The 12,633-nt window shown below is 46.9% G+C and overlaps 1 protein-coding gene across 1 annotated transcript in view; it reads left to right on the plus strand.

The window, feature by feature from the left end:
- Positions 1–999: 999 nt before the first annotated feature.
- Positions 1,000–12,633, plus strand: part of PDPK1 (3-phosphoinositide dependent protein kinase 1) — a 48,146-nt gene continuing 36,512 nt past the window's right edge. Inside the window, exons 1-3 of the mRNA XM_073555188.1 lie at positions 1,000–1,158; positions 11,629–11,877; positions 12,393–12,435. Coding sequence (XP_073411289.1) covers positions 1,135–1,158; positions 11,629–11,877; positions 12,393–12,435 — 316 coding nt within the window. The 5' untranslated portion in view covers positions 1,000–1,134. The remainder of the gene's footprint in view (positions 1,159–11,628; positions 11,878–12,392; positions 12,436–12,633) is intronic.

Here is a 12,633-nt window from a genome sequence, read left to right on the forward strand (position 1 = left end):
TTCCCGGTCCGTATACAGACCGCGGATCGGCTGTCCCATACAGAATGGATGGTGTAATGGTCCCTGTTCTGGGGGTCTCTGCAGTCGGACCCCCTCCGATCTAGAGGTGGATATGTGATAACGCCTCGTTAGGTGGTATTTCCTGGTCCGTATACAGAATGGATGGTGTAATGGTCCCTGTTCTGGGGGTCTCTGCAGTCGGACACCTCCAATCTAGAGGTGGATATGTGATAACGCCTCGTTAGGCGGTATTTCACGGTCCGTATACAGAACGGATGGTGTAATGGTCCCTGTTCTGGGGGTCTCTGCAGTCGGACACCTCCAATCTAGAGGTGGATATGTGATAACGCCTCGTTAGGCGGTATTTCACGGTCCGTATACTGAACGGATGGTGTAATGGTCCCTGTTCTGGGGTCTCTGCAGTCGGACCCCTCTGATCTAGAGGTGGATATGTGATAACGCTTCGTTATACCGGGTCTGGACGGCGGTATTTCCCGGTCCGTATACAGACCGCGGCTCTCAGGCGAGGCTGTACGTTTGGGTCGGGGGAGCACACGGTCAGTATACGGATCATGAAATACGCCCGTCTCAATGCCAAAAACAATGTCTGCGACTCCGTCATGTGACACAGCGAGAAAGCTGCAATGTAACCGCAGTCGCCATGAAGACCCTTATCCTAAAAACCAGGCAGATAAAGGGCACCTGAAGGACTCCGGGGCTCGCCTAGCTTTATGTCAGGGCGCCGTCAGCGTCGGCAGCAGCCATGACACCTCGTGCCCTCAGCCCCGGGGCTGGTGGGAGTGTGAGGCGTGTACACCGCCCCGGCCCCGCACACCTCACTGCAAAATGGAGGAAACAAACAAGGAAACGAAGACGCTTTTTTCTGTGAATGAGGAGGAGGGGGAGGCGGAGAAGGGCGTGCCCACCGGGGAGTAAGAAGCAGCCGCGCCAGCCAATCAGCGGCGAGCGCACATCAGCCTCAGCCAATCCGCAGCGGCGTCTTTCCGATAAGCCCCTCCCTTCACCACCACGAACATTGTTGTGGAGTGACGTCAGCTCCAGACGATGCGGGCGGCCATTACTGCTGGCCGCTGTGTGATTCCTGGAGCCGTCTGAGGAGAGGGGGAGAAGGCCATGGCCAGGACCACGAGCCAAGTGGTGAGCTGGCCGCCGTGCTGAGCAGGGGCTGGGGAGGGTGGAGGAGGCTGGCTGAGGGGCAGAGGGGTACAGCGCTGTGTGTAGTGGCGGCTGCAGGCCTCTCCCCTCCATAGAGATGAGGATGGGCATGGCGCCCTGTGCCTGGCAGGTGCTGCTCCTGTAGTCACACCTCCTGTCTATAGGTGACCCCCTGTACCCCATGGGCTGTGTTATACACCGGCCTCGCCCCTGCGGAAAACGCCGTAAACCGCCCCCAAATATTTTGTCAGCGGTCATGTGACCAACTGCTGGCGGAATGGCCCCGCGGCAGAGCTTCGATGTCAGGAGTGCGTCACGTGACCAGGAAGAGCGCCAATTGGCTGACGAGGTCACGTGCTGACCCCCTTGTAAATGTAAAGGGTGTGAATTGGGATTATTTTGCAGCCTGTAAGTAAAGGAGGGTATTCCCATAGGTAATAAGTGATGGAATGTCGGCAGGAGGTGATGTTGCCTAATATCGGACGGGGTCCCAGCCACAAATCTGGCCGGCTGCTGTTCCCTGCACAGCCAGGAGGGGCGCTGTGAAGGGGCTTTAACACTGTGGCTCTGTTATTCTCTAGATCCATGGGGGCGCCGGAGGTCAGAATATGATCCTTAAAGGGGTGGTCTACTATTGCATGTCCCCTCATCAGTGGCTGCAGGTTGTTAAATCAATTCTTAACTCCTGAACCAGTGGCGCTCCTCTGCTCCCAGCCTTGTATGCTCCACCGGCCTCCTGACATAATGTCATGTGGCCACTACGGCCATCACTGAGTGGAAGAATATGGTTTGTCTACTTGGACAGATATGTGAATGCTGCAGGCGATCATTGGCTGCAGTGGTCACACAACCTTTGTTTGTCACAAGCCTGGCTGGGAGAATGGGGCTGAGAGCAGAGGAGCGGCGCTGGTGTGGGACTATGGCCGGGGCGTCCCTGTGATCATCGAGGTATCCTCAGTCCTGTAGATGGGCGATAACTTGTGATTTTGGGAAAAGCCCTATAAGCTGCTGTACACAGTGACTAAACGTTCTGATGTTAGCTGGTACTGTATATAGGGGTGTCACCGGCTACCCCTGACGGAAGTTTGGGAAAAAAAAAAATCTATCCCTGTAAGCAGGTCCTAGGGGGGCCGTGGGAACTATGACTTGTCCTGTTCTGACAGCTGTCCTCCCCCAGAACATGTGCATGATCTCACACCTCCCAGGCACATGTCATGTTCTTTTCAAATAACTTTATTTAGAAAAGTGCCAGGAACGCTGGTAAAGGTGACCGGCCGGCAGTGACTGCGTCGACTCTTACATGTTTTTACTCTCCAGTTCGTAAACAACGGCCAAGTTCCCCTTCTGGGGAGTAAAAATGGGAAGCGAGTCAGAAGGGTAAACAAGCCGTTTAGTGAATGGTGCGTGCCGCGCTCTGCTGTGGTTTCTACAAGTCATTCACAACTGCATTGTCATTCACAGCGCAGGCATTAATTGGAGGCAATCTGCTAATCTGCGCTCAGTTACTGGCATCTGCCAAGTTCCCTCCTAGTTTCTCTCCCACATTTATGGAAGGCGTTGTATTGGATAATTATGGCAACATGTAACTACTTGTGGATGTATACAGGGGCCTGCATTGTGGAGGTGACATTTGTTTGACTTTGCCAGATGATAAATTTTAAATCAAAATAAATAAGAAAATTTATTTAATTATTTAACTTTTTTTTTAATTGTATTATTCTTTGGCTTTGTTCACGTCTTGTTTGGGCCATACTGTGGAGGGATGCTTTATGTAGTGGTGTCAACACTTAAAGGGGTTGTCTCATCTTCTGAGGCAGGAGCACACCATCCTCTGGCTTGCTGGTGGGTGATGACCTCGGGCTTGATTTGCAATTTTGACCAGCAGCATTGTGTCTTTACTGGCCTGGACGCTAAGCTGTCCGATGCTGCAAGAGTTGTCAGTTTTGCCTCTGCAAAGAGCAGCTTGCGAGCGCTGCTCTGAAGCTAGCTAGGATCGCTGCAGTGCTCGCTTGTGCCCACCTCAGTCTAGTGCTTACAAGCTCTGTTGGAAAGGGTTTGTGAGCACTGCTCAGTTTTGGGCGCCATTGATAGACTGCAGAAGTGACGGTTAAACAATAAACATTCTAAAATCCCCTGGTCTTAAAGGGGTTGTCCACTACTTCTACAACCTGTGCTCACTGCTGGTGCCGCTGCGTTTCCCAGGATTCGCATAACGTTGTCTTACAGGTCCTGCAGCCGACCAGTGGCCACCTCACTCTCACTGCCGAAACTGACATCCTTGGGAAATGAGAGAGCAGCAGCAGCGGTTCTGACTTCCTCCGGATGTTGGTTTCGTCAGTAAGTGAACATGAAGCAGCCAATTAACTGCCACTTAATGATGTCCTGGGAACCCCAGCGCCGATATCACTGAGATGGCGCCGGAGGGAAGTACAGGCTGTTTTTCATTTAATTTTACATGGGGGAATATAGCAACTAAGAAAGGGTTATCCAAATAGCGGGAAACCCCTTTAAAGATAGAGGATTTTTAAAAACAAGTGGATTGCAGAATTATTATTTTTTTTGCAAGCACTTCGTAACTTTACTCATGATGAGAATAAGCCTAACATGATCGTTCTGTGCCAATAGCCTAGAGCTGTTTTCAGCAGGGCAGGTTTTGGTTTAACAAGTTGATGTGTTTCTGACAACCAAGCTTAAAAATAATTTCACCTGATAATTCCTCACCAATCGTTACACTGATGCCTCTACCTTGTGCCAGTCATTACACTGGCTACCCATCCACTCCAGAATTCAGTATAAACTTATTACCCTCACCCACAAAGCCCTCCATGGCTCCGCACCACCCTACATCTCCTCCCTTGTTTCAGTATACCACCCTACCCGCACCCTCCGTTCTGCTGATGACCTGAGGTTAGCATCCTCAATAGTCAGAACCTCCCACTCCCGTCTCCAAGACTTTACACGTGCCGCGCCAATTCTTTGGAATGCACTTCCCAGGTCAATACGATTAGTCCCCAATCCCCACAATTTTAAGCGTGCCCTGAAAACGCATTTATTCAGATTGGCCTATCGCCTCAACACATTAACCTAATCTATCCCCGTGTGGCACAGCCAAAAGTTTTACCATAACCAGATTTCCCGCATCATGTTCCCACATGCTTTTTGCATCCATTAGCCCTCTGTGTCTGTACTGTTACACACTTAACATTATGACTGGTCCATACAATCAGGGCAACTGTTACCACCCACCTTTCGTATCTAACTCTTTCCTCATAGACTGTAAGCTTGCGAGCAGGGCCCTCTTTCCTCTTGGTATTTGTTATAATCTACTGTATGTGATTATTGTTATGCTGTAATGTCTATTGTCTGTACAAATCCCCTCTGAAATGTAAAGTGCTGCGGAATATGTCGGCGCTATAAAAATAAAATGTATTATTATTATTATTTATGCAGCGTAATGTAGGGGCAGAGACCCTGATTCTAGCGATGTGTCACTTACTGGGCTGCTTTCTGTAACTTTGTTAAAATTAGGGTTTTATCAGCAGGAGATTATCACTAGAGGACTAGTAAACCTGCTGCCAGGTAGTCCTCCATATTCATGACCTTTGTATAACCCCATCCCTGATTGGCCACTTTCTGCCTATGCACAGTGTACACAGAAACTGCCAGGACTGCAGTGGTTAAAAACTGTGATGTTATGAAACCTGCAGCAAGCAGCCCAGTAAGTGATACATCATTGGAATCCAGGTCTCTACCCCTATTTCATGCTCTTTTCAAATGGGATTGCAAAAACCTGTTTACAGTTTCACGTAAGTGTGGACTAGAAGTCACTTTTTACGTTAAGTCTATGGAGATGGACTGTTTATTGAATAGAATTATTGAGCATAGGGCATAATTCCTGTGGTTGTGTGTTTATGTAGTCCCAGTACTACTCGCAGCTTTTCCATGGATGCAAAGTATAAGGCATAGATACAGGATAAATATAAACTATGATGATCACTGCATCGGGGTTTCTGTTTTAAATTCCCCCCCCCCCCACAAAAAAAAAAAAAAAAAAAATTCACATGAAGTCCGCGACAGACCTGATGAGCATAGTGGAGCAACTACAATAGGGAGTGCTGCATGCTTGCGCTTTTCCTTTGCAGATTATAAAATGTAAAGAAAGGGACCCACTTAATGACAGGCAGGAGTCCAAGAAATGGAACTGACACCACTAAGATATTTATGTCAAATTCTTTCCATATGCCATAAATTTCTGATATGGGAACGCTCCTCTATGTTTTATTACGGCCCTTGGGCTTGGTTCAGTCTTGACAATGTGATTGCGAGAAGGGGTCGTGCATTCCTGTTTTAGAGGGGTTCTCATTTATGGTTTTAGTGGGTTTTCATTGTAGGTGCCATGTGTATTTGCTAACTTCAATATGTAATATCCGAAGGAGTTGCAACTTGTAAAGGTTGTGTTCATCTTCGGTCTTCAGGAGTGCACAGTTTACATGGCTTCTGCTTGCTGCAGGAAGAGGGAAGCAGCGTCCTCTGCCATGCTTCAAGCAGAAGCCACGTTGAAAGTAGCACAGGTACACTGAAGCATCCAAATAGCGTGGAAGCTCACATTGCTTGCATAAGAGAGTGGCCACGCTGCTGCTTGTTGCCTAGGCTACCGACCACCTCTATAATTAAAAATCCTTTGGCTCTCGAGAAATGAGGATTTAAAACAAACAAAAAAAAGAGTAAGTTGTAAAACTGCTTGTTGCAGTTGTACTCATTAATGAACATAAGACAATCCCTTTAGATACCCATGAGTTCTGCTTTCCCGGGTTAGTGAATTGCGCTTCTTGTAAGGGTCGAAATAAACAATGTGAACAGCTTTCTCCTCTGAATGTCGTCCTGCAGTAAAACCCTCACCCTTGAATGACATAATAAAGTTTCTGTTGGCCTTTGTATCTGAAATTCGATAGGTGCATAACTGGCGTCTGGTATGCGACCTAGAATTCTTGCTCCTCTTTCCCCTCAGGAATTTGCCGAGCCAATGGACGCTCCTTTCCACAGTACAAGAAATGCCAAAAATAATTCACCCAATTTTTCGACCAATTTGAACATGTCCAGGTATTTTGCTGATCGCATTCATTGCGTGGAGGTTCAGACCCCGCAGCCGCGTGTGTTACGGGTCACGCGTCCAGATATCACCTGTTTGCTGCCGGTATCGGCTGCCTGTAGCATGTGGACGCTACTTTGTATGGATCGCTCCATTGATGATTTATTTATTGTTTAAATAAAGACTTTTATTTTTTTTTTTTATTTTCGTACTTCCGCTTTGAGTCGCCCTGCGAAGTTCTTTAGGCTTTTTAAAAAGTTTTCAAGAGAGGCTGAAAACTGAAAGAAAAGGTGTCCTGAATGACATGTGCCATAATTTGTGACTTTGGCTAGACAAAGAAATGGCCCAAAGCTCACATCTGGCGGCAGCCTTAAAGATCACAGCAATCCTTTTTGTGTCTGAATCCTCCCTATACCTGGAAAATGAAGCTGAGGTGGACACCATATGGTGCTGGGTGTCACCACTTGCTGCTTTAGGGACTTGGTTTTGGGTCTGACCCAAGGTGCAGCGGTACTTGCAGCTGATGAGTCCCGTGCACCACTCTGTGTTCCATGCACACCTTGCGCGGCGATAACGCAGAAATCTTCTACCCTATCCAAATCATTGGCATGCACTGTCTGTGAATCCTTGCCTGTTGCAGTGCCCTTCTCTAGCTGTTACGACGCTACTACTTCCAACATGTTGGGGGTTGGAGATTGCTGATCTAACATGGTGAGAAACGTATCTCTCGGCTCGTAGGATTCCATTCAATTCCATTCAATGCTTAATGTGCAGTTTTTGAAAAATTCTCCTAAAAATTGCTACAAAAAGGTTCAATGTGATTTAAAGTCCTGCACGACAGTTTTTTATATTCGTCTTGTGATTCATCCCACAGCCTAATATTTGCTTATGAGGCCATCGAGTACAGATCAGGAGACGCACAGCCGGTCCGGACAATGTGGCCCATAATCGTAGCGCGGTTCGCTCATGTCTGAATTGTGACGAACCTCAAAATGAGCTCACTGACGGATTCTCAGCTTAATCATTCTGCAGCCATAGCCATTTTGGACACCAAAATACGTGGTGATTGGGGGCAGACACATTGGTGTGAACAGTCCTGCCGCCGGCTTCAGCTCTTGTTTCGACACATGACGAGCGCACAGTACATGCGCTCCAATTAGGAGGATCCGTGTGACTCATTTGTATTCTCTCCGGCCGCGGGGGATTTGCAGCCTCCATTAGCCGGCTATATTCAGCCCGTGTTTATGTGAGGATTTGCTCAGACTTGCGCTCGGTTTGGAGGGGAAGATCACGCAGTACCTTACACAGATGCCGCTTTTTCTGGCACAGTTCTGTCTTGTAAGTGCGGCATTGTTTACCCCCTATCAGATATTGCTCCCTCCTTGCATCATTCTGTAGGTCTGTGATATCATCCGGAGGCCCGGAGCTGCAATTCTAAAATTGCTTTGTTATGCTCGGCACATCCTATAAAGCTGGAGTCACACACAGCGACTTAGCAGCGATCCCGACAACGATATCAACGTGTCAGGATCGCTGGTAAGTCGCTATGTGATCGCTGGTGAGCTGTCACACAGACAGCTTCACCAGCGATTAGCACAGCGACGCCGCGCTCGTTAGCGCTGATGCCATCCCTGGAAAAAAAAAAAAAAATAGAATTAAAATAAAAAATATTGTTATTCTCACCTTCCGACGTCCTGCGCAGCCATCCCGCCTCTCTCCACGCTCCCGGTCCCAGTGATCCTTTGCGATAATGACCGCGAGAATGTCACGGTCTCGCGGGAGCGCGACGTCTCGCGGTCATTCGTGCAAAGGATCACTGGGAGCGTGGAGAGAGGCGGGATGGCTGCGCGGGATGTCAGAAGGTGAGAATAACAATATTTTTTACAGCTGATCGCTGGTCTCCCGCCTGTCACACGTAGCGATGCGTGCTGGCCAGCGGGAGACCAGCGACGGAAAAAAAAAGTCCAGTGGTTTCTTGCAGCGATCAGCGATACCGGCAGGGGGGCTGATCGCTGTCACACACAGCGATCTCGCTGGTGAGATCGCTGTTAACGTCACAAAAGTTGTGACTCAGCAGCGATCTCGCTAGCGAGATTGCTATGTGTGACTCCCGCTTAAGGCTTTGTTCACGTGTTGCATTCTTGGCAGTAAAGAAGCTGCTTACAAAAATCAGTTTTTGGTGAGTATTTTTAGGGTGCAGATTGTTTAATTTGTGTACATTAAATGCTTAATAAAGTTAGTTTTATTCAGCAAAAAATGCACGGTTGCTGTTTTGTGTTTTTGCACTTCCTTATTCTATTTGTGAAAGATTTGACGCGCTGCAGCTTTTTTGTGCATGAGATTTCTGAAATCTCACAGCTTTTACTGGTACAGTAAAAAAAAAAAAAAATCTTTTTTAATTTTCATTAAAAAAATCTGCAAAAATGCAACGTGTGAACACTGCCTAAGACAGCTGACACTTATTTTGTAACTTAGTTTTCTTCTGAGGAGCCACTGATCACAAGCAACTGATCCAGACGTGCTGTAATTAAAAGTTTGGTAACTTACCGATCTAGTTTTTAGAGCAGCTGTGTCCCCCCCCCCCCCCACACACACACACACCTAACAGCTGATACAGGGGGCCGTGGCTGGCGGGTTACAGAACCGAAACAGCACAGCTCCATACACCGTGTAGTGGCCGTTCTCGGTACTGCAGCCCTGTTCACTTCAGTAGGAGCAGAGCTGCACCCGTGGCACCCCTGCCAATCTGATTGGTCTTCAGTATCGTAGCACTGGATGCTACTATGTAGAAATGATTGCATTGTGATTGATCTGCGGTAGTTGGTTGGCTACCAGTGTGACCGGCAGACAGTCACCCTGGGATTATTAAAGCTATGGATTACATGGCTGACATGTAACACCACATCTGACCGCCCACAGCTTCCCCCGGTGATAACCGCTGAGTGATTCAGCACAGAATTAATGTGTTTGTGTAGAAGGAAGTTATTAATAAATCATTCATAATGAGCCCTCTCCTGACAAGGTTTATTGCTTCAGCAGAACACGATCTGGACTATCGCGCCTGTAATAACGCCAGTCACCTTGTTTACACATATGTACGCCCGGTCATCGGGAGCGTGCAGCTTCTATTACAGGTACTAAGTCATTACCTGGTCCGGATGTCTCGGGAAATTCGGCCAAAAATTTGGGTGATGACTTCAGTTTGGTTGAAGGGTCCTTTACTGAAGTTGGCTATAAATCAGCTGATCACTGGCGGTGGGCTAGAAAGTCACGAGGAGTACGTTAGGGAGGGATGGCGGCCTTTGCAGTGTCTGTTGGCTTTTGAGATGGGCGGACAGCCCCTGTAAAACCTTGAGGAACATGGTCCTCATGCTAACTGAGCTTGCACCATGTTGGCAGAGGCGCACAGTCCCTGACATATCGAACAAAGCTTATCGGAAAGGCTGACACGTTTCAAGTTATGATTGCCAGAGAAAAGAAACATAAATTATTCCGATCGTCATGGCCAAAGTTGGACAATTCTTTTTTTTCATCAAGATCCATCTTCAGAATCCCTCTCTTGTGCATTACAGGCGTATGGAGATGTGTAATGGGCGGTGTAGGTTTTGTCCGCGGTTTGTGCTCCATTGGGCGGCGGGCGACCTTCTTCAGGTCATCTATAAGGCGGCACTTCTGGGCACGTATCGGGAGGCTTATTATTTTTTTTTTTTTTTTCTTCTTGCCATCTTTATCGTGCAGCCCTTGTTCAAGCGATGTAAATATTTTCAAGGCACGGCGCGTTCTGGAGAAACCCCTGTGGTTTTCACTCGATAGAAAAACTACAGAAATGGCACGATCAGCCAGGTGCATGGAAAGTACCACGGACCGCTATCTGCTGGCGCGGCCTCCCATCTGCTGCTCTGTGTAGGAGTTTCCTGTAGTTTTGCCCATTGATTTAATGATTTCATGAATTCCGTGAAATGAAAAGCCAGGTGGTTGTTTGGTTTTTATTATAATGCAAAAAGAGTGGTATTTTTTATTTTTTCTTAAGCTTTCCTATGATGCACAATAGTGGACCCCGGTATACTATGTTGCATCTAAAACCTTGTATTAAATAGATTAGATCAGGGGCGCCCAACTTTTTGCAGACCACTAATTACAGCAGGCCGTTTTTCAGAACACGGAGGGTGAATTCACACTCTGCATATTTTACCTTCAGGCGGCCATGGAGGTTCGGGGCTCTCACTATTCACTTGTGTCAGACTTAGAAATAAATTCTCTGCCATTACATATTTTCTTAGCATTGGGCCCTTATTTTGGGAGGCTGTAAGCCTTTTTTTCCGCCATTGTTTTGGTATGTGTGCGTTAATTGGTGTTTCTGTAGAAAATAGACATTGATTTTACATAGAAATGCCACAAAGCCAAAGCTAAAAGGCAGCTGTGAGAAGAGTCTGTCCTCCAGAAGGCTGTCGCTAGAATCGTCTTCTCTACAGGCTGTGAAGTAAATGCATTGATCCAGCCATACACGGTGGTCGTTGTCTGTTTGGGTTCTTGATTCCTGTTCCGTTTGCTTAAAAGGGGGTCTGTCAACCGGATTTCACACCTTCAAACTATTTATATATGAGCAAGTAGCCCTTTTAAAGACCAGTTCAGCAATACCCTTACGTGTCCAGTCCGCTACTTAGAAATCAGCATTTGAATTGATGTGCAAATGAGGCCGAAGAGCTACGGTAGATCTGAAACCTCTGTCACTCCAGCTCTATTCCCTGTCCAGCTATGCATCCTCCTGCTTGACTGATACCTACTTTGCTTGAAGTTGCACCCTATAGAGGAGGAGCTGGACGAAGAATAGATCTGGAGTGCCCGAAGCTTCAGATTTACCATAGCTCTTCAGACACATTTGCATATCAGTTGAAATGCTACTTTCTAAGTAACGGATGGGCAGACTGGCCGTGTAAAGGTATTGCTGGACTTGTCTTTGAAAGAGGTACCTGTGAATATTCGTAAATAGTTTTTTTGTTTGATTTTTTTTTTTCCCAGCCGCGAGACGTAGCCATGCGGACATGGTATTCGAGCATGCCAAAGACACTCGGTAGCACCCGAGCATGCTCAGATAACACCTGATCAAAGCACGTTCGCTCATCACTAGTTAACACATTTCTCAAGACGTATAGTGTTATTCAACCAGGCTGTTATTACCTCTCCAACGACCAGGGAATTAGAATTTTTCCAGTATGAAGCTATATTTCTCCGGGTCTGATATGGATATATATAGTCTGGTGTGTGATCGATTTTCCTCTAACAGTTTCCTCTGTTCCATTTGGTCCACAATGCTTCACTGATATTAATCTTATTTTTTTTTTTTCCTCCTATTTTCTATTCAGTATGATACTATGCCTATCCAGTCCAACGTGGTTATGTGCCCCTGCCCATCTCCTTCTCTCGTGATCGGTTCAGATTCCGGGTCTTCGCCCACCCTGGCAAACTGCAGCCCGCGCACGGCCTCCACCAGCGAGGCTCACACAGCGGAGTCCGAGCAGCATTCAGTACAACAAGCATCGCAGCAGCCTCGAAAGAAACGCCCCCAGGACTTCAAGCTTGGCAAAATCCTCGGTGAAGGATCCTTCTCGACAGTGAGTTGTTTTTTTTTTTTGTATCTCTTATTGGAGTATTGTCCTGCTATATAATCTTGCTGTCTTAAGGACACCTAAAAACACGACATGCGAGCACAGCCAAAGATTGCGTTGTTCCACAGTCGGTTGCGGTTTCTCCAGTCTGTCCAAAATCCTGTTATACTGGCTATGTCCAATTCAAATGCTTACATATTCTGCTAGTTGGCCTGACAGCAACCGCATACCGTATCACATATGATAGGTTTTGTCATTCATCATTTTTCCCTGTGGTGGCGCTGCAAGGAATTGGAAGACGTGCTTCCAAATATTCCCTCAGTTTACAATGAAATTGAGGGTCCCATCATCAGGACCCCCTTTGAATGAAAGGCAAACCCTTTAATAAATTACCACATGTGGGTCATATTCTCTGTACACCTTCTGCACAAATTTTTTTTTTTCTCCATTCTGTATAATCTATATATCTGTTAATATGTTCTATTTCAGTGTGGTAAGTGCAGTGTTTTACTATTTTATAGGTCGTTTTGGCCAAAGAGATATCAACGGGAAGAGAGTATGCCAGTAAGTATATACAGAGAAATGTCACACTTGTGTAAGGGGGTTTTCCACTTTCTTACAACCTCGTCTTTCCGCTGCAGTTTGTTTATTTAAAACAAAAAATATACAGTATATACTCGTGTATAAGCCGACCACCACCACCAATTTTGCCACAAAAACTGGGAAAACTTATTGACTCGCGTATAAGCCTAGGGTTAATGG

The sequence above is a fragment of the Dendrobates tinctorius genome, unplaced genomic scaffold (assembly GCF_039654945.1).
Source record: "Dendrobates tinctorius isolate UK_male_01 unplaced genomic scaffold, ASM3965494v1 ptg000222l, whole genome shotgun sequence".
In the NCBI taxonomy this organism is placed as follows: domain Eukaryota; kingdom Metazoa; phylum Chordata; class Amphibia; order Anura; family Dendrobatidae; genus Dendrobates; species Dendrobates tinctorius.